Below are 27102 nucleotides of genomic sequence, written 5' to 3' on the forward strand. Positions count from 1 at the left end.
CACTGGACATACCTGCAAAATTATGTCACTTTACATCAGACAGTTCAGGTTACCTTCTTTCTCCTTATGCGAGTAATAAACTTCTCCCCTGCTTCTGTCCTCTTCAGCACTCAGTCAAGGCGCCTTTCCCACAAGGAGAGATTTACTTTATAACCTAGATGGGTAATCTATACTTACTTCATTGTGGTCATAGTGACTAGTCAGTACAGCTAAACATGCTGTTAAATCAATTATATTAACTACTACGTGCCATTGTCACATGGAACTATTATTGGCTGCTTTTCTGTGGCCTCAGTAGTGTTGCTTTTATATCGTTATGATGATTGGGAGGCAAATCCGCCGACAACCTAAACAGGCAGAAAGCGCGACCTGTTATACAGGATATACCAGGAGGAATCGTCATTATACAGGGATATGACGGGAACGATCATTCGAAGCAAAGAAAAAGAGGAGAGTCATCACTACGTGTCCTGTAGAAGACACGTGTTCACAACGTCTATGTTGAAGATATGCTCATAACATAGACGATATGCTCATTCATAGACGAGCACTTGTTCAGTTAATGTCTTTCGTAGCATAGAAAAGAAGAAATGCTTGTAGCTCTTAAGGTACATATTTTAGGGCTCATGTTTTACAAGACTTACCTGCATTGAATAATCGTTCCTGTCATATCGCTGAATATTGATCATTCCTTCTCGGATACTATGTATGTACACAGATAAGGATTCCCATTCAGAATTTGACATCTTTTCATTACATGCATCATAGGACGGATTCCACGTACGGGAAAGCCGGTTCCGCTGATAGTAAAAAATCATACTAAATTTGCTATATGCGAATTCATCTATCTCTGAGTCACTTGACAGTAGTTTGAGTAAACAGTGCATTAACCTGCAACCTAGCTTAATGATATTCAACTATTTGGAATGAATAAATGGAAACGAATAGTATTAGGTCACAAAATCTGTAATTATTGTTACAATTTTCGATTCTGTCATAAGAATATCGCAAACAAATGGCATCATTGGCAGAAGTGATGGGGCAGAATCCAACACAGCACGAATCGGATAATCCTGCCATTGCCCGAAAGATGGCGTTATCTGTGTAAGACGAAGGTGATCTGAACACATAAGACCATTACCTACAGGAATAAAATCCTATTGAACAGAGCATCGTGTCCAACTGCTTGACTCGATACTTAGTATCAGCAGCATTTTGTTCCTCTGAAAATAACGTAATGCTGAAACACGTAAGAATGAATGAAATAGAACAGATACTTGTGGTAACATCGAGAGTCTTATTATAAGTGCAAACTATAACCCACATTTTTCCTTAAGCTTTTAAACAAAACGTAACCATAAATTAATGTAATTCAGAGCGATTGTTTCAGTCGATCAAAACAAACCGAGAACGGGTATGAGTCCTGCAAAGTTCGACGAAACACTGTGGAGATGATATAGTGACATATACGCTAACTTGCAGCAACCTGTGTAGAAGGGGTTGAGGATAAAACCATGTCTATCATATTTAGTTCCATCGACCAAATAAATGTTCCCCATTAATTTTGCCAATGACAGTTTGGTCACAACAAACATGCATACCCGGACATTATTAAATTTGATAACACTAAAATACGGTCAATGTAACGGCCAGTAGTAAAATACCTTGCTCCTAGCAAAACGGTAATCGAGTGAACACTAATTGAGTGATTAATTGTTGGAAAATCTATCAACAAAAGCATAGTGATAGATAACGTTAATTGCATAGAATGAATGAGATTTTCAGGTGGATTTTCAGGTTTATTACTGGCATACTTAATAGAAATAGGATCGATGACCTTTGTAGTCTGGTCCCTTCAACCCCCAGAAACCAACCAACTTAATAGAAAAGTGGCTTTCAACGTCAGTGAAGTGAAAGTAATCTGAATATAAACATGAGAAAGGCAGACACATCCTCTTATAGAAACGTTCTCTCCCCTGTTATTTGTGAAGGTGTAACTTAAAAAAGATAGACGAAACGTTTCCATCTCTGCCATCATATTTTCTGACAACTTTTCCCTAAAAATAGCTTACTGTGATCGTATGTTCATACACACATTTAACTGCTTCCGTCTGAAGAATTCAGCGTCTCCTGATTTACATAGTGCTCCACATTTGTTGCCGTTTACACTACCGCGAGTACATTATTAGTCTACAATGAAAATAAGTTTTTCTGCGATAAATTACATTGTCTGTGTTTCACAGTGATCATAAAATTTAACTCACACTAATCTACAGTTGCGTTATAAATTTATTTAAATGTTATTGAGTTAAAAAGACCTGTGTCGCTTGGTCTTTGTTTCCCTTGGTATTCTGAATTTAAAATAAATGTGTAATTAATCATCTGATTTTAAAGCACCTTATTCAAAGGATATACTCGTAAACTGTATTTGGTATTTTGGTCTGAGGTAAAAGATTAATTAATTTCGTGATTTTGCAACTTGCAGTCCATGAGCTGCAAGATTCTTTTAAATTCACCCCAAAACACTGGAATATTTCCCTTAAGCTTTATTCATAGTCGTATTAATCTTAACGGAAACTGTAGACTTTTAATGCTGAATGTTAAGTTATTTGTAATATGTGGAATTCGTGGTATGAATACTGAGCTGCCTTTTCCTTCATATTTCCTTTTCTGCAAGGTTGTTTAGAAGCGTTTTTACGAAGACATACCATAAACATTGAGCGAATTCTTATTCTTGATTCATCATTGTATAAATGATTTTAATATTTTTTTGCTGTATTCGCTGATTTTTTGTTGAACTATGTCACTTTTTGTTGTTAAAATTGTTCGCTCCAAAAACCATTATTAGTTTAAGTAATTTCTCTCTATAACACCAAACACTTTTGCCAGGTGATCTTTCTCTGCCTTACTACATCGCACACCGCAAGAGTTAAGAGAAATATGGGATTAGATTACAATTAAGGGAGAAGAAATGAATCCTTCAAAATTTGAAGGAATTAAATTTTACTTGAGGCATATAAGTCTCAACTTTGTCTTCGGCAATAAAGAAGCCGAAGAAATAAATTAAAATTTGTGCCATGGCCAGGACTTGAACCCAGGTCTGCTGCTTACTTAGCACATGTAGATGCACTAGCTAATGTATAACTTACACATGTTGTCGGGGCGATGTGTGTGTGTGTGTGTGTGTGTGTGTGTGTGTGTGTGTGTGCGTGCGTGCGTGCGTTTGTGTGTGTATGTGCTGTTCGTGTGTTTGTGAAGATCACTTCATTTTATGACCTTCATTCCGATTACTAGTTTCGACAGAATTGTATTGTCATCCTAAGCCGGCCGCAGTGGCCGATCGGTTCTAGGCGCTACAGTCAGGAACCACGACCGCTATGGTCGCCGGTTCGAATCCTGCCTCGGGCATGGTGATGACTCAGAAGTTAAGTCCCATAGTGCTCAGAGCCATTTGAAGCACTTGTCATCTTCAGATTGGCATTACACTTTCCGAAAAGAAAATGAGTAATCTGTAATCTGTAATAAGTAATTGGTAATCTACACAGGATACAACCACTTTTTGGGATGACCCAAATTTTACAAAAAATTCTACATACCTTTGGCTTTATGTTCACATAGATGTGTCGTCGACATTTTGAGATCAAAGCGTAAATACGTTTAAAAACTTCATATGGTTTGTGTAACGCCGATGTGAAGATGACAGAACAATTCTGTCAAAACTAGAAAGTGTAACATATGTCTTAAAATGAAGCGATCTTGCCTTTCACTATATATATATATATATATATATATATATATATATATATATATATATATATATATATATCACGGTTAAAAGAAGACGTGGGTAAGAAACAAAACATTACTATTGCTTTATTTTAAGAAGGAGCTGACTTACAATTAATCCTTGTCGGAAAATTATAATTCTGACGATGGTTGTACATTTCTTTATCAGGAAACAAAAAGTTGTCGTACTGTCATTGTGTAAAAAAGTATTATTATAATTGTCCTTAATTTTACATTGACAAGGACTTAATCTAACGATTTGTAGTTGATAGTTCATCACCTTTTTATCGTATGTTCCTCCACTTTCTAATATGCTGTACAACTTCCTTCAAAATAAAATTTCAATGAGTTGCATTAGAAAGGAATAGAGATTTCAGATTAGGCTGAAATCTGTGTATAGTAATAATTAGGAAGTTCCTCAGTTCGTATTTTGTACTTCATCAAATGACCCACATAATAAATGAATAAAAATAAAATATCTAAGCATAGTAATGCCATGAAGTGAAACTCTGACAGCTTCAATTAAAACGCAATAATCGTTTCGTTACTATCTCAGCCCTAATGGTTGAATCACAGATTAGGTAGTTAGGTGGTCAACAGCACTTGGAATGAAGGCATTGCTGCCAAAGAAGAGTTACTAAACACAGCCTTCCGAAATTCCTTCACCAAAGAAGACGAAGTAAATATTCCAGAATCGAGTCAACATGAGTAACGTAGAAGCAGATATCCTCGGAGTAGTGAAGAAACTTAGATCACTTAACAAAAGCAAGTCTTCCGGTCTGGATTTTATACCAGTTAGGTTCCTTTCAGAGTATGCTGATACAACAGCTTCATACTTGATCGTAAACAACCGTTCGCTCGACCAAAGATCCGTACCCAAAGTCTGGAAAGTAGCACAGGTCATACCAATGTTTAAGAAAGGTAGTAGGAAGTAATGCACTAAATTGCAGGCCCATATCAGTAACGTCGATATGCAGCAGGATTTTGGAACATATATAGTGTTCGAACACTATGAATTACCTCGAAGAAAACGGTCTGTTGATACACAGTCAACATGGATTTAGAAAACATCGTTCTTGTGAAACACAACTAGCTCTTTATTCGCATAAAGTATTCAGTTCTATTGACAAGGGATTTCAGATTGATTCTGTATTCCTGGATTTCCGGAGGGCTTTTTCACTGTACTACACAAGCGAATTGTAGTGAAATTGCGTGCTTATGGAATCTCGTTTCAGTTATGTCACTGGATTTGTGATTTCCTTTCAGAGATGTCACAGTTCGTAGTAATTGACGGAAAGTCATCTTGTAAAACATAAGCAATTTCTGGCGTTCCCCAAGGTATTCTGGTTCAAATGGCTCTGAGCACTATGGGACTCAACTGCTGCGGTCATTAGTCCCCTAGAACTTAGAACTAGTTAAACCTAAGTAACCTAAGGACATCACAAACATCCATGCCCGAGGCAGGATTGGAACCTGCGACCGTAGCGGTCTTGCGGTTCCAGACTGCAGCGCCTTTAACCGCACGGCCACTTCGGCCGGCCCCAAGGTATTCTAATAGGCCCTTTGCTGTTCCTTATCTATATATACGATTCGGGAGACAATCTGAGCAGCCGTCTTAGCTTGTTTGCAGATGACGCTGTCGTTTGTCGCCTAATAAAGTCATCAGAAGATAAAAACAAATTGCAAAGCAATTTATAAAAGATATCTGAATGGTGCGAAAGTTTGCGTAAATAACGACATCCACATGAGTGTCAAAGGGAATCCGTAAAAATTCGGTCACGTGATAAATCGGTCAAATCTAAAGGCGGTACATTCAACTAAATATCTAGGAATAACAATTACGGGCAACTTAAATGGGAAGAAACACTTAGAAAACGTCATGGCAAAGGCTAACCAAAGACTTCGTTTTGTTGTCAGCACTTAAAAAATGCAACAGATCCACTAAAGAGACGGCCTACACCAAGCCTGCCCGTCCTATTTTAAAATACTGCTGCGCCGTGAGTGGTACTTACTAGATAGAATTGACGGAGTACATCTACAAAGTTCTGAGAAGGGCAGCTTGTTTTGTATTATCGCGAAATAGGGGAGACAGTGTCTCTGAAATGATACAGGATTTGGGGTGGAGATCATTAAAACAAAATATTTTTCGTTCGGGCGGAAACTTCCATGAAAATTCAGTCACCAACTTTCTCCTCCTGAATGCGAATATATTTTGTTGGCGCCGACCTACATAGGGAGAAACCATCACTATGCTAAAATAAGGAAAATCAGTGCTCGTACGGAGAGATACAGATGTTCGTTTTCTCCCTGTGTTGTACTAGATTGGAGTAATAGATAATTATTGTGCGGGTGGTAGGATGAACCCTCTGCAGGCACTTACATGTCGTTTGCAGAGTATCCATGTATATGTAGATGTCGATATAACTTATTTCTATGCTATAGGGGCACTAAAGTTTCGAGGACAAAAAGTTTCAGGAAGCATATGAACACACCGGCTCACAAAAGGACAGTTCGACAAAACTCTGTAATTCAATAAGTACATCATTTGCATTAGTAAAATTAAAATGAGGTAAAATTTGCCTTTTTTCACTTTTCTTGCTATTAGTTTGCCACGATGTTATACTTTCTTTCGAGAAAGTATAAAATCATTCATATGGCACAAAAAGTCTATTTTCTTCCACTGAAGGTCCTAAGCACATTCCCTATACGAAGAGTTCCAGTGTTCTATCCTAAGCATTCTGAAACACATCAGCCAACTGATGGCCTGACACGTCCCATATATCATTGCTATGTGTTGAATTTATCGTAATCTGCATCGTGTTTCTACCGACTTATGAATATTTGATGCTGATAATAGTGGTGATTTTGGTGATTGCAAAGATCGAGTCACTAACGCATACCTGAATTTCGCCCTATCTTCGCAGTTACCTGCTTGTGCCTATGGTTGCTGCGCTGTATGGATCTGATAAAATCATGGGCATCACGGCGAGATGGGCCAGGGGCCGCTGGCAGCCAGCCCCAGGATTCCCAAGGGAGCGGCTTCTGAGGACCAGGCCCAAATGAGCAACGGCAGTGACGCAGATGCTGACGGTCAACTAGGCGTCTAACGGACCCTCTTTTGTCATGTTCGACACCAGTGGGGAACGAGTGGTCATACCGCCACAAACTGCATCAACATGTTAGGCGGTCACGGATTCTGCCAAAAAATGGAAGTATAACGAACTGTTCATGCGCTCGGCCGGGGAAGGATAAATAATTTTTGCAAGCTGGTATATTTACCGAAAGATCAGCTCGGCGGAATGTTATTTTTCGCTGGTAACGCTTTCCTCCGAGAGATATTTATCTCTGTTTTTTTCTTGGGAAATTGACTGCTGTTTATCGTTCATTTTTTTTCTTTTCCTCTTGTATGGGAGAAGTGTGACATCCAGATTCCATTCCACCTGATGTGAACATTTTTCTCGCTCCCAAGCTGGGACTGTAGCTGTAAGAATTTATCTGAACATGATAGTTAAGACCGCCTTTTTCTAGAAATTTCAGACGACGAAATACAGTCCGTTGGGTGACGTAAAAACATATTTAATAAGTGTGTGCCTGGAGCTCGGTTTTCGCAATAAAAACATATCGAATAAGTAACCGCATGGAGCTCGGTTTCCTCAAAATTGTACATGCCATTACGCCATAAGGCAGCTCGTTAATTGTTATTATAAATGTTTTTTAAAATCTCATCAAACATTATTGAGTGGAGCCTTCTTATGGTGGAGTATTCTTTTGCACGCGTTTTGTGCAGAGAGGAAGGATAAATTTTTGGACGCTGTGAATGGAGATGCAGATACATAGGTTTAGGGCTTATAGATGTGAAAAAGCAGGCATTCAGACTTGGGAGGCGTGGCACAAGCCAGACTCCCACACACAGTGGTAGCTGGTGACTGGCAGTTGGCACCACACTCCGCCGTGTGTGTAGCTCACCTCTTCGAATCATCACCTATGGCGAGATTATCTAGCAACACAGACAACAAAGAAAGTAAGCAGTTAGGTGTTTTTCGTCCTGTTGCTTGTATGCTTTATTAAGTTCTGTGATTTAACACCTAGTGAATGATTCGAGGGCTCACCCTTTACCGAGCAGATTCTATTATTTGCCAACGGATTTAGTAAGTCAATCTGCACACCACGGCGAGCTGGTGTGGCCGAACGGTTCTAGGCGCTTCAGTCTGGAACTGCACGACCATTACGGTCGCAGGTTCGAATCCTGCCTCGGGAATGGATGTGTGTGATGTCCTTAAGTTAGTTAGGTTTAAGTAGTTCTAGGTTCTAGGGGACTGATGGCCTCAGATGTTAAGTCCCATAGTGCTCAGATCCATTTGAACCATTTTGCACACCCCGCGACGGTTATTCTCTTTTCGGGAATGCCTGTTCAATGCACACTTCTGGCAACCAACCTGTCTCGGGTTTAAGTTAACTTCAATGTTCATGATTGGCAGTATCTTTGACTTTGTAATTTATTGCTCAAGTTAATTTGTAGTCATTACTTTCTTGTTGATGTATGTGCTTATGAAGAGCAACTGTAATAAACCGGGCTATATTGGGCCAAGACTTGTAATTCATTATTTCTAATTAATTAAACTTTTAATGCTTTCTGTAAGAAACAACGCCCGTAACTGATTTATGAGAGCCACTCTAGTCACATGGTTCAATCTGTTGTGCGATAAATTCATTTCTGAATCAGGATTCATACAGCGATATCCAGGTCACGGTTGCTCCAACTGGTGTAGATCATTTTAGCATCCAGAAGGCATGTTAGCTCAGTTGGCGTCTTACAGTTTAAAGTTTCCAGTTCTCAAGAAATCACTTGTGCTCCCTCTGAAATATTTTACTTCCAGATTCATACTGTGTGCCGAATCGAAACTCGAAGGTGTACCTAGTTTGAGGTTTACTGTCACAAGATATTTCAAAATGGCACAAAATCGACTATGAAATGAAAGACAGAAAGAAGCAGCGACCTGGTGGCAATCAATCAGAAGCTCTGAAAAAGTAAGTAAGATTTCCTAAAGAGTGGTATGGAACAAGACAGAGAACCTCACAAAGTTTCAAGAGCCGACGTTCAAACATTTGTCAAGAAACATGTTACTTCGTACAATTTATATTTCGTGAAGTACAGATGGGGAGAGGAAACGAGATGATTGGTACTTGTACAAAACAGATCCTCTGCAAAACACGGTGTGGTCGCTTCCATAGTACAGATTTAGTTGTAGACGTAGAAAGATTAATTGTGCACACTGAGAATCGAGCTTTATCAATTCTTCAGTAGCGAATTTCGAAAGGGCACTCATAAATTATAAAAGCCCACAAAAAATGTATTACATGACTGTGGAGAAAACAATAAAAACGTCCATTACCGTATCTGCGGCACAGATAATGTAAAAGGAACACATTGTTACGAGTTTTGTATCATTAGAAAGCGTTTACAGCGGTTTCTACCTATGAAACAAAGCGAAATCTGAGTGAACTTTTATAGAGGGAAGAGACAGCAGCTGCAGTAGCCGTGTAGCGCAATAAGCGATCAAGTGCGTGTTTCTGACAGCGCGATCGCCAACACGTTCTCACGCATACACCTCGCACACAGACACACACACACAGACGCACACACAAGCACACATACGCATTAAGACGGGTCGCGCCTGCGATGTTACTGCCGCCTGGGTGTGACGGCTACCCGCAGTGTAGTTCGAAACACGCGAGCTGTGGTTCGCAGTGGCGTCTACATGCAGCGCCTGCTGCTCATCTCCATGCGAAATGCAGCGCCTGTACGTGACAAGGTAATCGTAGCACTTGTCAGGTGATAAAGTCCACACTCGTGACAAGAACAAGGAAACGGGAAATGTGTGTGTATTTGTTGTAAGGCAACTTACATCCAGTTTACATTAAGTATTTTCGACAAGTATGGACACTTAAGCAAAAAAGGTGCACTGAGTGCAATTTTGCCCTTCTTGACTTAAGCGTTGCTTATTGTAGGCGAAACAGAGAACTGTCAGGAGAAAGCAGACCGCATCCTGCAGTGTATAATTTTTCACCGTCTGTTGACAGGTTTGTGTGCTTTCTTCACCACAGTAATGGGGCATGTGCATTGAGATTGGAATGTGGAGTCCTGCTATTTGGAATGTAACAGTAACTATGGAGACAAAAAGAAATTGAAATGACAACTTGTTTACCTAATCGTAAATTACAAGATTTATTTTAAAATTCCTGTGCTGTGGTTTGCGGGGGGTACCATCGTCGTACCGCACCTCCCAGTTTTTTCTGGGAGAAAGATCAATTGTGCATTAGGTATTGCGCGTACTGACAATGCCTTAGTCAAGATTTTAAACTGTATTTTCATATTCCCAAAAAGCACACTTGCCAAATGAGTGATAAATTTTACATTGTAGCAACATCTGAAATAAAAGCTGAAGGGAAACACTGAAAAATATTTCTTGCTGCGTATGGAGAAGGCAAATACAGCACGGGAGGGCTTCAATTACTCTGAACAACACTAGGAAACTTATTCTGTACAGAGTTCTTGTACGTTCCGCCATATATCTGAAAGTAACTGCGGAAGTTGTAGTCAATGAAGATGGGAGATACGTTGCCACATATTCCGGTAACTAAGAATGCGTTAACATATCTTTAGTGTCTGAAAATGCTGTCAGGATAAAGTATTTACTTCAAAGCTATTTGCAGTGAAAATGTATAAGTGGCAATACGAGACAAGACTTATTGTTGCCAAGGCATCTGTTAGAATGCAAGTTAGATCGTAATTATAATTTTCTAATTTTAATGGTACTATACCAATCTATAATTAGAGTATACAAAAATAACGAAACATATCTCTACATTTAATTAGTGCGTTAACTGAAGAAGCTATAATGAAGGAGAAGACAAAGGAAACAGATGCAAACTGTGACACGGCACACTGTGTTAGATTTGCTCATGACATCGTGATAGTTGCGGACTCCGAAAAAGAAATGAATAGACTGTTTCAGGTCCTATCGGACACCCTTAAAATATGAAAGGCATTAGCAAAGTGAACAGACAGGAAATAAAAGTAATGGTAGTAAGAGAAAATGTTACAGCAAAGTAAAACCAATGTAAAAATTGATGACGTTAGAATTGACCAGTATTATAGTTCTTTTATGTTGGTAGTATAATTACAGAGGACAAAATATGCTTAATTGAAGTGAGAAAAAAGTCTGCACTGACACGAAAGGCATTTATGGCTAATGATTGTTCTTTGCTTCTTCAAACACCATAGATCTGGATACCGATGTCAGAAAACCTTTTGCAAAATGACATTTATGGAGTACAACGCTTTATTGAAGGGAAAGTTGGACTCTGGGTGAAGTGGAAAGGAATCAGTTTCAAGGGCTGAAATGTGGATATGGCGAAAAATGACAGGAGAGAGCTGGAAAATTTGAAAAACCACCATCTAAGTCTTAAGGATAGTCAAAAAAAGACAGGACCACTAAAGGAAATGGAAACGAGGAAAATAATGTTTATCGGACATATCATCAGATACAAGACCAGTATCATCAATATTCTTGAAGGGAAAGTGTTGGGAAAGAAAGAATAAGGACGGCATGAGATGAAGTATTCGGAAGACAACAAGAAGAGGATAGGACGTAACAATTACACGAAACTGAAACGAACAGACACTGATAGAGAAGAGGGGTTGCCTGGACAAGGCATTAGCATTCAGAATATGTGTGTATGTGTGTTTATATAACCAAATTATGTTTTCATGTTTTTTTGCAAAAAAACAAAGAAGAATACAAAATGCTTTTATCTCGGAAAAAAAGTATCTAGTTTTTTATTCAAGCGTCCACATGTAATACACTTCAAAATTCATCCACGAGTTTCATCTGCATGCAAAATTCGACTAGTGTATGTGACTAGGTAATCGGAGAAGTTGTTACACGATAACTTTTAGCCGTGAAGCATGCACATAAAAACGAAATAGATGGATGTATTACATGTATTAATACTTATTTCCTGCTTACAGTAAGTTACTAAGAAATTAGGTTACACGTATGATAAGCAACTGAAAAAAAATTGGGACGAAAATAAAGCCCAGAGAAGCAATGGCTGTCATAACTTCCGTATACGAAAGCATGTAGCGACGTATTCGGGTTACTACTACAAAAATTGATTTTCATTCTTAATGTGGTCCAAATCTGCTTCGAATCATCGTAGCACATGTGCAACCAAATTATCAGTTAAGTTTCTCCTGTAAATGTCACATAAAACAATCCAGTGTTATGTATAATTTGTGGAAGTAATAAATATCTTTATTTTCGTGATGAAAACCAAGATTATTTATTTAATATTTGGTTCTATTGCAAGTAGTACGATGTTCAAAATGATTTAAACAACTGTGAAATTTGCATAAACATGTGAGAGAGCTCCGTTAATTTGGCACCTTACGTCAAACCTCAATTTTACTATTACGCGTTGGTGTGAGGAGACAGACGGTCAGCAAAAGTCTGATAAATGACGGTGGGCTGCGGAAAATGTGTGGTATGCACCCTTCTACATTTTTATGTGGCATAGTGCCGATATCTGGCATTATGTTAATATTCTGTAAGGAATTAACCACTAAAGTACACGAACTGCGAATACCTGCAGGGTCAATGGTGATGTTGAAAAAAAAAAATATCGATCATTTGCCAGCATGAATTTCGGTACTGACGTCGACGTTGCACCGAAACGCGCTACGTTGAATTAACATTTAGAAACGCTGGCTCTTTCTGTGAATTTTCGTTTGCCTGAAAATTAATAAATTGCTAAATGTGTAGTCGTATTTCTGACTGTTGTTTTTGGTAACTGACACCACCGATTTCGACCTATAAGTACATGGAGAAATAATGTTCTGTAATGGATACCAAATTACGAAATACGTTTGAGCATAATGTATTTTAAAGAGCAAACCTCGTAAAAACAGATTTTAATGAGAGAGTGTTCTTCCAACAAAGGTGACTGTAAGTGATCATTATTCTGAGTGGAGATGTTTCATGTGGGATTAATTGGAAGCCTGAAGAAGCATTTTTTGGATTTGAACCGTTGAAAGCTATGAACAGATTTCACTCATATTTTACAAAAGAGTACATCAGCATTTTGAGTAGCAACCCATATGTTCGTTCCTAAATTCTAACTATAGGCACAAAAATTCATTTTAAAGAATCATATTACATCACAGGTATGACTTTAGTTATAATCTGAAGGCCACCACAATGGTTTCAGCACTGTGCCACCAACAACGTATGTTTATTATTATTTTACTTTGTGAATTGTGTTTTGTATGACGTGTTACAGTTTCACGACTACTACATACATTTTCCTTAACAATTTGGGTGACGATAGTGGTAGTCACAAAAAGGGCCAGTAAATACAAATGTGATCACACTTATTCATGAACTTCGAAAAATTATTTTACCAGGAGAACAACTCTGTAAAGTAACCTGAGCTATAATTACTACCGTATGAAAGTAAACACGCAAAAATGTTTATGTCGTGCTTCAAGTATGTAACTACTCTTTTGTCACTTTTTGCTGTGAGGTATCGTGATATTACGATTTCCCTATTTGCACCTCACGAGGCACCGTTTCTTTCCGAAAGGCAAAGTCCTGTTTTAAGAATTGCAGTTTCGTGTAAGTAGCTATCATGAACGCATGTAGAGTGTAGTGCAGCGTACTTCCACCCTTTTCAGAGTTCATGCTAATTTGTACATGTTTCTGATTTGGATATAAGAAAAGTGACGTCTCTAGCGGCGCCTGGTATAGATAGTACTGTGTCAAGTTATTATTACTAGAACATTTCCTGCAGTGAAACTGGGTCGAGTCGGCCGGTGTGGCCGAACGGTTCTAGGCGCTTCAGCCTGGAACCGCGCGACCGCCACTGTCGCAGGTTCGAATCCTGCCTCGGGCATGGATGTATGTCCTTACGTTAGTAAGTTTTAAGTAGTTATAAGTTCTAGGGGACTGATGACCTCAGATGTTAAGTCCCATAGTGCTCAGAGCCATTTGAACCATTTGAAACTGGGCCCATATGAGCACCCATCGTCAGAGCGTCTTCGATGAAACTTGGCATAGCGTAAGGACATAATTCAAGGTCGACGAACACATGCGTGCAACTGTGTTAGAGGGATCGCTTCAGTAACTAGAGCAGTCTATATTCTTTTGCGTTAACATAGTTTGTAAATTAAGTTGTATTGTATTCGCTCCAGTCGTTCCAGGACAGTTCTGGGCCCACTGAGCCTGCTATAAAATGAGTACCGGGGATTTTTCCTGACCGAGACGATGGGCGTGCCATCCAACTAACGCTGCGGCGAAGAAAGATTGCACTCTTAACTGCAGTCATGCCAACAGTTCGGTGACTAGGTTGCGCCATGGGTTTAGCATTTACTTTTCTTGTTGCATTATATACATTGGAGCACGAGCCTTAGCGGGATTGTATAGAGTCAGGAACACGAACCCTAAAATATTATGTATCAAGTTTTTCCGTAAATCAACGTATGTAGAATGTAAAATTGTGATATTATATAGAAGCCAACATAATGCGGTGGAAGACAGCGTTTTTAGCAGAACAGAGAAGTACGAAAACTTTTATACAACCACGGGCTTGAAACGTAGGAGTCTTTGATAACGTACGGGACACTGCAACACAAGTACGTCAAAATTTTCAGTTCGGTAAAAAGCTGGTGATGGGTACTCATTAAGAGATGAGAAGCAACAGACCCGATGCATGGTTTACATTGTGAATGTGTTCATGTGAGCACACTTCGTTGTAAGCCGGGCACAGTCACTGTTATAAGTTCAAATGGCTCTGAGCACTATGGGACTTAACATCTTAGGTCATCAGTCCCCTAGAACTTTGAACTACTTAAACCTAACTAGCCTAACGTCATCACACACATCCATGCCCGAGGCAGGATTCGAACCTGCGACCGTAGCAGTCCCGCGGTTCCGGACTGCAGCGCCTAGAACCGCACGGCCACCACGGCCGGCAACTGTTATAAGCCTCGCAGCTACAGAGAGGTGTTGATGGGCATTTAATTAATTTGGATGTCAAATTTCACAGCCCGTATCCAACCAACTATCAATGTGAGGGACTATAATTGTGGTAGATAAGATATTTCGAATTTGATTACTGTTTTTAACTTATGTATTTTCTCTGCAATTGATAAATTTCACCGTCACCCCTAATTCCTTGACAATAGCATTGTTACTAAAATAATTGGTGAATAATTAGCTGCGTAGTCGGAGCAGGTATAGGAGAAGATGAAAACAGCAAGCAAAATTTAACAATAGCGAAAAAATTATTGCTAATTTAAATATAACAAGTGCGAAGATATGAAGGAGTAATAAAGATGAGATGATGTACAACAAAGTATTACCAGAGAGATAGATTATTTAAATGAACTGAATAAAATATTGATGGCTTTGACGGTAGAAGCTGTGAAGAGATGAAATTCTAGGGAGGCTTGAAAGAAGTGCGAAAGAAATCGAAAAACTGATGAATATAAAGAAGACAAATGTTAACTTACGCCTGTCGAGGAATCTGAAGCGTCCCAGAAAGCCAGAGTTGTTTCCTGGTGAGGAGTCGGAGTGCATGGCGAGGACCAGTGCCGGGCCCTGGCTGTACAGAGTGGTAGGCACGTCTCGCAGTCCGCCGCACAGCACGCCAGACGCCACCGTGCGCTCGCTCACCTCAGCGCGTGCAGCTGGGCCCAGCGACAGGAACACCTCCACGTGGTCTCCACGGGAACACCTGCACATAACACACTCGTATTGAATACGTCAGTCTATGCTAGCTAACCACTGCACGAGCCGTAAGGGACAGGAACTCTTTCATCAGGCCACCACGAGAGCACCTGTACACAATGCACCTCATCGTGTGCTTGCTAACATCATCACGAACACTTTCAGTAAAGGAAAATGTACTAGATACGTCATACTGCCCCCTGTCATCAAAGTGCACGCAGTGCCGGGGAGACGTTCAAACGGTCACTGCAAAAACATCTGCACCTAATACACATACTTGATACATTACCGTGTGCTCTCTCACTACAGCACGTGCAGCAGTAGTCCGTGACAGGCACACATTCATGTGGTTGTTGCGCCATCACCTGGACGTAATTTATGTGTATTGTACGTGTCATTATGCGTTCTTTCTGCTCAAAACATTCAATAGTGCCTAGCGAGAAGAATATCTCCGTGTGGTCGCCACGAGAACGCCTGCACCTAATGCATTTGAACTGAGCATGTCGTAAGTTACCTTACATTAGCGCTTTTCTCCGGACCCAGCGGAAGGAATATCTCCACATTCCAGTATGAGAATAATCTACATATGACACAAGTATACTGAATATATCGACTTGTGCTCCCTTATTTCAGCACAGAGTGAACACACATATACCGCATTGGACAGTCGTGCAGTAGAGCCCGACTACAGGAAGACTTCCATATTCTGCTAAAAAGATACCTAGACTAAACTACGGTACACAGTGTTCATTACACAACGCCCGCATCTCGTGGTCGTGCGGTAGCGTTCTCGCTTCCCACGCCCGGGTTCCCGGGTTCGATTCCCGGTGGGGTCAGGGATTTTCTCTGCCTCGTGATGGCTGGGTGTTGTGTGCTGTCCTTAGGTTAGTTAGGTTTAAATAGTTCTAAGTTCTAGGGGACTGATGACCATAGATGTTAAGTCCCATAGTGCTCAGAGCTATTTGAACCATTTGAACCATTACACAACGCTAGATCACCTCGAAGGTAGTAGCACGAGCCAGAGACTGGAACACCTCCATGTGCTCGGTGTGAGAGCAAACTCGTTAATGTTGCCTCATGTGTGTAACTCAGGACTCCGAAAGAGGAACACTTCTGTCTGGTGGGAGTCGGAGCACATATGCGTTGGCTATTGACTGCTGAAGGAAGAAGAGGCAGTCACATAAAAAGTAGCGTGCAGCTCACTAACTATGGAAAAAATAAAATTTAGGAGTTTATAACGATTGCAGCCATTCTACAGCATTATTCCGATATAGGCTATTATTCTAAGAGTTGTACAGCTAGATTGTAGCTATATTGTTGACCTACTACTGTAGCATAAAGTGCAGTCCTCTAGCTTGCGACACAAGGGGTGAGCCAGAATCTGAATGAGACTTTACAGCAGCTAAGCGACCGTTGTTGTTGTACATCAGTTACCCAAAGTGTGGTGTGTCTGTTTAGGCAAATGGTGATTACTCGTCACCTCAGAAAATTCAGCAATAGTATAAATACGATAAAGCACGAAACTAGGTTTACACTGTGAAACAGGCTGTAGGGGGAATGGAGTTGGGCCGGTAGATGTGCAAGCACAGGTTCTTAACCAACTAGGGCTTTCATTGTTTTATCATCATAAAACCTTGTACGCCTCAGTCATGCATTAACAAACAAAGCAAGTACTAGCGCTCAATCTTTCAAATTAGTTGACTTCTGACGTAACAACATGAATTTGATAAAAATAATTTCTTGCCTAGCAGTGATAAAACGAGACTTGAGAAGCATACAAGAACCCACGATAGAAATGGTTCAAATGGCTCTGAGCACTATCGGACTTAACTTCTGAGGTCATCAGTCCCCTAGAACTTAGAATTACTTAAACCTAACTAACCTAAGGACATCACACACATCCATGCCCGAGGCAGGATTCGAACCTGCGACCGTAGCGGTCACGTGGTTGCAGACTGTAGAGCCTAGAACCGCTCGGCTACTCCGGCCGGCCCCACGATAGAAAGCGTAAACTAAAATACACGTAAAAATGTCATTAATAGGAAATATTGCTTCGCCCCACTGAAAGTAACATGTTTACTGACTGAGCACTATTTCCGCAACAACGACACTAGCTCATCAGATAGCACAACAAAAACCAACTGGAACCAAACACCTTAGACACGCACCAGCCAAACAACACGTACAAAGAACATGACCTGCTTCGACACAAGAAATTCATACACAAGCAACTATGAAGTTACATGGAATGGCAACAGCTAAATGTTATCACTAGAATGCAACTAAATCATAACATGACATCGCCATACTTTATCAGGTCAACTACAAATATAATATACTCAAAGCACACAACGGCATCGCCGTGCCTTTTTAGTTCAAATACAACTATATAAGGTACCATTCTACAAATGCAGGAGCAACAATGGTCCCACTGTGCTTTGACAATTCACCTCTTTGTCACAGATAGGGGCCAGAACAAATGCAACTGAGCACCATTCAATGGCAAAAGTCACTCTTGTGCCCACCTTCTCCACCATCTCTTTCGCCCATCCTCGCTGGCTTCCAGGTACTGTATGGTCTAGGAGTACGGAGACAAACACCATCTACTGCTGCACCCCAATGAAATTACAGCAGGCCACACCCCACGCCGCACATTGGGCCAACTCGATTCAAAGTCTGGACGGACTAGAAATAGAGAAAAGCGTACGCTATAATTTAAACCCCGTGAAACTTTGTATGTACTGCACTGGTGCATACGTGTCCAATGCTACTGTGGAATTCCAGTCTCAAGTAGATATGATACGTGCCACGACAGTTACCGGTAAACAGTGTGTGGTGCGTTCGTGATAATTTTGGCCGATGTAATGACGTATACCGATGTAAAACTAAGCTACGACTACAAAATTTCTTCTGTGTGGCTCCACTTTTGAAAATGGGTCTTCTACTACCTTAATAATATAGTTAGTGACTTCAAATGTATTTGCGTGTGCATATTTTCGAATTTTTAATGGTTAATCATTTTTTTTAACGTCCGTTAGTGTCACAGGGTAAAAATGGATCCCCAATTATAGCAGCTACCTCATAAACTACTATCTTTACAAAAAAATGTCATTAGAATTTTCTGCAGACCTCTTTCGGAGCTACGCCGAGCTGTGATAATAATTTTTTTTAAATTACGCAAATAATTTTTACAGCATTAAAATTTTTCCTAGTAATATTGTTCGTTTCACGAAATTCTGTAGAACTGCTTAAATTACGTAAACAGGACTCTAGAAATATAGCATGTGTATCAATATCTCTGAAGGAAAGTATATTTGTCGAAAGCCAGTTGCTAACTTCACCGCACTCACAATATTCCGCTGCAATGCCCGATAAAGACATCAGTCCAAACGGTTTAGATGCATGCATATGTCATAATTGAAGCTGCTCCTTTGCCGATTGGTCGGCTATCTGCAAATGCGCAGGAAATTCGGAATAAGGATATCTGATGTTATTTACACGCGAATATACTCTTGAGTGTACGAGGCATGACATATTCCATCCGTTTCTGACATCTTCAGATATACTCATCTCGGAAGTGTAGAAAATGAAAACTGAAGTTAAACGGTTGCTTCTCGCCCCCATCTCCCAATGGAAACCCGACAGTGACCCTTCTGAAAGCGATAGTGACGCAAGCGACGAATGTGACTACAGTTTCGACTGAAAAGATGTAGAATGTTGAATAAAACATTTCACTACGGCAATTTAGACTTCTAATCCGTTATGAGAGACCTAAAAATACTGTACTTTGAGGCGAAAAAAGTCATGGGATTCAACATAATATCGTGTCGGACCTCCTTCTGCCCGGTGCAGTGCTACAGCTGGACGTGGTATGAACTCAACAAGTCGTTGGAAGTTCCATGCAGTGATATTCAGTCATGCTACCTCTACAGCCGCCCATAATTGCGGAAGTGTTGCCTCTGCAGGCCTCTGTGAACAAACTGACCTCTCCATTGTGTCCCATAAAGGTTCGAGTGGTCCAATCATTCGCTCGAACTGTGCAGAATGTTCTTCAAACTAAGCGCACACAATTGTGTTACGGTGACGTGATACATTATTACCTACAGAAATTCCGTCATTGTTTGGGAACATGAGGTCAATGATTGTCTGCAGATCATCTACAAGTAGCCTAACACCGTCACAGTCAATGACAGGTTTAGTAGGACCAGAAAAACCAATCCATTACATGTAAAGACAGCCACAACATTATGGAGCAGCTACCAGCATGCACAGCGCCTTCTTGACAACTACGGCCACGGCTTCGAGCCGTCTTCGACATACTCGAATCATACCATCAGCTCTTACCGGATAAAACTGGGACTCATCTGACCAAGCCACGGTTTTCCAGTCGTGTAAGGTATGACCGATATGGTCACGAACCTAGGCGCTGTGGGCGATGTCGTGTTGTTAGCAAAGTTTCTCACGCCGGTCGTCTGCTGCCGTAGCCCATTAACGTCAAGAAATGGTTCAAATGGCTCTGAGCACTATGGGACTCAACTGCTGTGGTCATAAGTCCCCTAGAACTTAGAACTACTTAAACCTAACTAACCTAAGGACATCACACACATCCATGCCCGAGGCAGGATTCGAACCTGCGACCGTAGCGGTCGTGCGGTTCCAGACTGTAGCGCCTTTAAGCGCTCGGCCACTTCGGCCGGCTCATTAACGTCAAATTTCGCCGCACTGTCCTAAAGGATACGTTGGTGGTACGTCCCACATTGATTTTTACGGTTATTTCAAGGAGTGTTTATTTCTGTTTTTACTAAAAACTCTGCGCAAACGCCACCGCTGTCGGTCAGTAAGCGAAGGTCGTCGGCTACTGTGTTGCACGTGGTGAGAGGCAATGCCTGCAATTTGATATTATCGGGATATTCTTGACACTGTTGATCTTAGGATATTGTGTTCCCTAACGATTTCTGAAATGAAATGTTTCATGCGTCTAGCTCTAACTACTATTCCGCAATCAAACACTGTTAATTAGTGTCGTGCGGTAGTAATCGCGTCAGACACCTTTTCAGATGAATCATCTGCGTACAAATGACAGCTTCGACAATGAGCTGCTCTTTTATACATTGTGTATGCGACACTGTCGCCATATGTATATATACGCATCAGTACGCCATGACTTTAGTCACTTCAGTGTGTACCCGATATTTTACTGTAAACCGTTATTTTTGTAATTTTTAATCCGCCAGTTTGAATTTAGTGATTCCTGTGTCGGATTCCTAAGCAGCAACCAAAGAATCTGCAAAGTATTTGGTCGGGTAGGATTTTGTATCCAGTTTTGTGTTACGTCCAGGTTTTGAAGGAAGTTGGCACAGTGTGCGCCGGAGTATAAGTGAAGCTGGCCGGCGCGCCATCGTGGCCCTGCCGTAGAACAAAGGCATGCTGTCGCCAAGCTGATGCAGCCGCTTTGGTCAGGTGCTTCAGACAGACTTTCACTTTGCCAGCACGAAACTCGCGGCTCGCCTAGGCGCTGCACTCGCCGAAAAAATAAAAAGCGTATGCGTTCAACCTCTGGCGCGCCCGGGAGCATGAGCAGTGCCGGCCGGGCTGCGGGGCAGGCGGGCGGGAATTCGAGCGTGTTTACTATTTCACAGCACAGCATGGAATGGCGAACACAATTTGTCTGCCTTAGATCAACTGACGCTGTAGCGACAGGGAAGACATCGAGTGACAAAATTAAAACAAAATACATTTTCTCAGTTACGAAAGCAGCAGACACTGTACAACGGATTAAACGTTCAGAAAGAATGACCCTTTTGAGAGAATTCGGTGCATACGTTTATAACTTATACGTTGTGTTTGCTTAAGAAAGATAAGTGCGTGGATCTCGAGTAATTCATGCATATTATCAAGGTATCTGAAAGTCAGGGTATCTGGATTCAGTGTCGATTACACGAACAAGTAACATACGTACAGATAAAGAGGAAGAAAATCAACGTAATTCGTCAGAATTGACAGCCTGACGTCTCCGTACTTTCTATCAACGTGGAACAAAGAAAGCTGAATGCTTACAATCTCACACCAATCACCCCACCTCAACAGGTTTGTAAAAAGTCTGGGTATACCTATATAATGAAATCACACTCCGTCTCCAGCATTGTTGTAGTCAATTTGATAACATTCCATAATATTCCGAGCTCAATGCCTTAAAGATGAAGCACTGAGGAAAAGTGACCCTGATATCATAATTGGATCGGTAGAGGGTAGAGTGAAAACTGTATGCCTCATCTTGTAATGAAACATATATTGGCGTGTAATTAGTTGATTGTATGCCAGTGGCAAAAATGCAAAATACGCATAGTCTTCCTAGATGGGAAGCGCGACAAACTTAACGTAAATGGCGTCACAGTTAACTTAGCTGTAAGGGGTTGAAATGAGGCACAAAGCTTGTCTACTAACCACTCCTGCTATACAAACACGTGACCCTACGACACTTCTGCAACTCTTTTATCTTTGAAAATAGTATTGGATCGCTTCACACAACGTAAACCTGTCAGCGCGAAGAAAACCTCTTAGAAATGCGCCTAATTTTAGGAAAATTGCAGGACATTAGGGATTGCAAAATCCACGTCAGCTAGAAAATACGAAACTTTTAATTTAAATCTAATGAAGTGAACTACTGACAATGAATAATACGGAGTAATGTATTCTGAAGTGTGTGATAATTAAACTAAAATGACTGTTACCGACACTGGACTCAAATTTAATTGGAAAACGGCAGGAAGAAGAAATGAAAAACAGTTCCATATCTGGACTGCTTGAATGAACAATGTAAGTAGACAAATATTTAAGAGTTTTCATTCAGTGTGCTAGATATATAACCAGGTGAGTTAACTGTGAGCTGCTCAGAAGATGGACTGCACTACTACCTGAGTTAAACTTCTATCCATGAACTACCGCCAGAGGTCGATACATGAGAGACGGGAAGAGACTCGTCTCTACGTTCTCTGCTGAACGCTCACTGACCTATGTTCTACTTGAAGAGGAGACTGAATAATGCTGCCAATCTGACGAACGAAAGTGCTCCCTCTTCTACTAAAAATCATGGGAAAGAGGCAGAATATTCCCACTCAAATGTTGCAAAAAAAAAAAAAAAAAAAAAAAAAAAACATTACGCTTCATGGAGTTGGTACTTGTTTCCAGCAGTCTCCTTCTGTCCATTGGTCAGCACTGACTGCATCCCGTCTGGTTGCGGGTTGCGATTTGCAGGGCCGCTACTTCAGATTGGACAGTCTGTAACTTAAGACGGAAGCAACGGACGTCCTTAGGCCGGGGAACCACCAATAGGCGGCTCCTCCTTGATGTGTAGACGCAAAGAAAAAAAAGGGGAAAAAAATTATCCCCGAAGCACCCTCAGTGGAAATCTGCGGTGACCGGTGGCACCGTACCTGTGGAAAGTAGTTAAGCAACAGGAACTGTCCACAATGAGAACTTCGGAAAACAGCACACGTTTTCGTGAAAATTTGTTCCAGCATAGAAAGAGCTCGTTCTCGGCTTTTGAGTCTACTAGAATAGCCGACAGAGTAGTACCATCGAAGCCTCCCGATCCACAACCTCTGGTGAGAAATCAAATACATTCCATCCTCAGAAAAAAAATTACAGAGCTCAAACAATGTTATCGCGTAATCACAGCAGAGCTAAAACTAAACTACGAAGCGATAATGGACAGTCATGTTACAAGAGAAAATGAAATTCTATTTCGGAGGAACACCTATTGAAGGATGTCACATACATACCGCTGTGCTTGTTTCCCTGAGAAAAAAATTCGTGGTCAGGTATCGTCACCTTCTCTTCTTTTTTTCCATTCTTAATGTGACACTTCCAGTACTGCGACAGTAAGAGTGGTAATATTATAAGACGTGAATTCCACTGATAAACGCAGAAGAAAGAGCCGACAGTGGAGAGGGTACACTGAAGGCCTTCATCAGGTGTTACCTGATAACTATCTAGAAGAAGAAATTGGAGACGTTAAGAAAGAAATTCGAAATCTTGTATTAGTCATAATTTGAAAGAGATTCGGAAATCTTGAGAGAAAATAATGCCGAATGAGTAGATAACGTTCATCGGATCTCTAAAATCACTGGGAAAATTTACAACCAAACGACTATTCAAGTTGTTATGTAGAATATATGAAACCGACACCGTTCCAAGAGACTTATCGAAATATAACACTCATGCAATTGCGGGGGTACCGAGAGCAGGTAAGTACGAAATCCATTACACAATCAGCTTAGAACCTCTTTCATCCAAGATGCTGACGCGAGTAATGTAGAGAAGAATGGAAAACAAAACGAGAATCAATTAAATAATCAGTTTGGTTTTAGGAAAGATAAAGGCACCAGAGCGGCAGTTCTGACTCAGCTTAATAATGGAAGCGAGACTGAAGAAAAATCAAGATACATTCATAGGATTCGTCGATCTACGAAAAGGATTCAACAACGCGAAAAGGAAGGAAGATGGTCGAAATTCTGAGAACAGTAGGGGTGACCTACAGGAAACCACGGGAGATATACAATACGAACAAGAACCGAGAGGGTACGATTAGACTGGAAGACAAGGAACAAAGTGCTCGAGTTAAGAAGAATCTGAGACAGGGCTACGGACTTTCCTCCTACAGTTCGATCCATATATCGAGGAAGCAATGACGGAAATTTCTGGTTCAAGAGTGGGATTTAAGTTCAGAGTGAAAGGATATCAATGACACCATTCGTTGACGACGTTGCTATCCTCAATTAAAGTGAAGAATAATTACAAGACCTGTTGAATGGAATGAACATCTAAAGAGTGCAGAATATGGGCTGGGAGCAGACAGAAAAAAGAAAAAGTAATGAGCGGTGGCAGAAATATGACCAGCTAGAAACTTAACTTCAAAATTGTTCACGAAATTGACGGCGTTAAGGAATTCCGTCGGCCTGATGGAAAGTAACCCATGATAGCCGAAGCAATGAGAACAAGAAAGGTAGACTAGCACAGGCAAAGTGGATATTGCTGCGTTTGGAGCACAGCATTGTAGAGAATCGGGAAGATGGAGATGTGACACTGCAGATGAATGATGCAAAGGATGGCTGATATCAGAAGGAATAAGAAAGTTCTTTGTAGAATCGGCGAAGAAGCGAAAATATGGAAAACACCGACTACAAGAAGTGACATGATAGTGAGGCATTTGTTAAGTGTGTCAGGAATGATCTTCATAGTCCTGGAGGGAAGTAGGCGGTGGTGCGGGGGGGGGGGGGGGGGGGGGGGGGTAAAAACAATAGGGCAGGAAAGAGATTGGAATACATATTGCACCATCAAAAGGAAAAAAATGTTTCTCGCTATACTTTCGAGAACCGATTTACGCTGGAAGGCTGTTTGATTATCATTTACTTCGAGTAATGGCTTGTATGAAGTACTGAAAATGAGGCAAATGTTGACGTCAAATCGACAACGGGGTGATAGGATAGCCGATAACAAACTCTGCTAGTGGAATCACTCGAAGCACCGTGGTGACATGCTTCTGGTATCCGTATTAAGAAATAAATCTCGGGTGAACAGCCTGGTATGAGTGTACATAGGACACAATATTTCGGCAGTCGACCACGTTGGCATCATCAGATGCGCTGATGTACTGACCGGTGGCGGGCCGGCGCCATATATATATAGGACAATCCCCCTCCCGCTCCTCCCTCAGGCGCTTCCTATGAGTCGGTGCGGTCCGCGCCCAGTGCGCGGTCCAGATACAGCTTCCGTTCTCCCGCCGTCTGAGCGCTGCGTCCTAGGTCTTCTCGTTCAGGAGGGTGCCACGGGGCGCGGATCTCACCGACTCATAGGAAGCGCCTGAGGGAGGAGCAGAAGGGGGATTGTCCTATAAATACATGGTGCCGGCCCACCGCCCGTCAGTACATCAGCGCACCTGATGATTGCCGAAATATTGTGTAATATGCACACTCATACCAGGCTGTTCACCCGAGATTTATTTCGTCATAAAATACGCCTGGAGGAATTGAAGAATTGGTATCCGTATAGTTACATAAGATCTGATGTTACTAATACGATATGGAGACTAACCGACAGTCAATAGCAGGGTGCTTATCGTCTTCCAAGCCTCCCAAAAATAAAAAAAAGAAGTCGGGTGACAAAATCCATGACTAAGGTAATGTCAGTCACCTGTTTTGATAGCAAGGGCTTGATCCATCATAAATTCCTGCCCGGGGATTACAGGGAAGACGAGTATCACCAGGCCATAAAAGTACTTTGTACCCCTTGCTTCCTTGGTTTTCTTTGACCATTTACCGAACTCTTCAGGCACATCTTGTAATTGAGGAAGTAGAGTGTCAAATGGGCTCAAATGGCTCTGAGCACTATGGGACTTTACTTCTGAGGTCATCAGTCCCATAGAACTTAAAACTTCTAAAACCTAACGAACCTAAGGACATCACAAACATCCATGCCCGAGGCAGGATTCGAAACTGCGACCTTAGCGGTCGCGCGGTTTCAGACTGTGCGGCCTAGAACCGCTTGGCCACAACGGCCGGCGTAGAGTGTCAGTTCTAGTCTGAGATGAACAGGTTGTCACAGGAGAGGAATTCGTGACAAGCCGCATCGAGCCAGTCAGAATTACAATGACTCTAGTCTTCTTCAATAAAGAAGCTCAAACGGTGGCGTCATGAAAGAGAAATTACTGAGATAGTACCTCTGGATGGTAATACTGAATGGAAGTGAAGCACGAACCATCGATAATTCGGAGAAGATGAAACTTCTAGTAAGTTATAAGTGGTGCTATTGAAGAATATTGAATATTTAGTGCAAACCTTAACAACCAAAACAATAGTAAAAAGAGTACGTTAGGAAACGCGGCAATTAAGGCCCCTTACAAGACGAGGGCCATGTCAGTGGGCCAGGTGCTTTGGTATCCGAAAGCCGCTTACTTTGCTTTGGGAAGAGCAGCAGAGGTGAAATAAGTACGTGCAGTCAAGGAGTGTATGATTTGGAAATTTTTGGCCAGTTCCTATGGGACCAAACAGCTGAGGTCATCTGTCCCTAGGCTTACACACTACTTAAACGAACTTACGCTAAGGACAACACACACACACCCATGCCCAAGGAGGACTCGAACCTAAGACGGGGGGAGCGGCGCAATTCGAGGCAAGGCGCCCTAGACCACGCGGCTACCCCGCGCAGCTAAATAGTGTATAAAACCAAGCATAAAGGATATTGCTATAGTTGTTGTTGTGGTCTTCAGTCCTGAGACTGGTTTGATGCAGCTCTCCATGCTACTCTATCCTGTGCAAGCTTTTTCATCTCCCAGTACCTACTGCAACCTACATCCTTCTGAATCTGCTTAGTGTATTCATCTCTTGGTCTCCCTCTACGATTTTCACCCTCCACGCTGCCCTCCAATACTAAATTGGTGATCCTTTGATGCCTCAGATCATGTCCTACCAACCGATCCCTTCTTCTGGTCAAGTTGTGCCACAAACTTCTCCCCAATCCTATTCAATAC

General features: G+C 41.4%; 1 protein-coding gene across 1 annotated transcript in view; it reads right to left on the reverse strand.

Annotated features, from left to right (window-relative positions):
• Positions 1-27102, reverse strand: part of LOC124595860 (suppressor of lurcher protein 1-like) — a 660754-nt gene that overhangs the window by 243157 nt on the left and 390495 nt on the right. The window contains exon 5 of the mRNA XM_047134767.1: positions 15359-15582. Coding sequence (XP_046990723.1) covers positions 15359-15582 — 224 coding nt within the window. The remainder of the gene's footprint in view (positions 1-15358; positions 15583-27102) is intronic.

This window comes from Schistocerca americana, chromosome 2 (genome assembly GCF_021461395.2).
Source record: "Schistocerca americana isolate TAMUIC-IGC-003095 chromosome 2, iqSchAmer2.1, whole genome shotgun sequence".
NCBI classification, from domain to species: domain Eukaryota; kingdom Metazoa; phylum Arthropoda; class Insecta; order Orthoptera; family Acrididae; genus Schistocerca; species Schistocerca americana.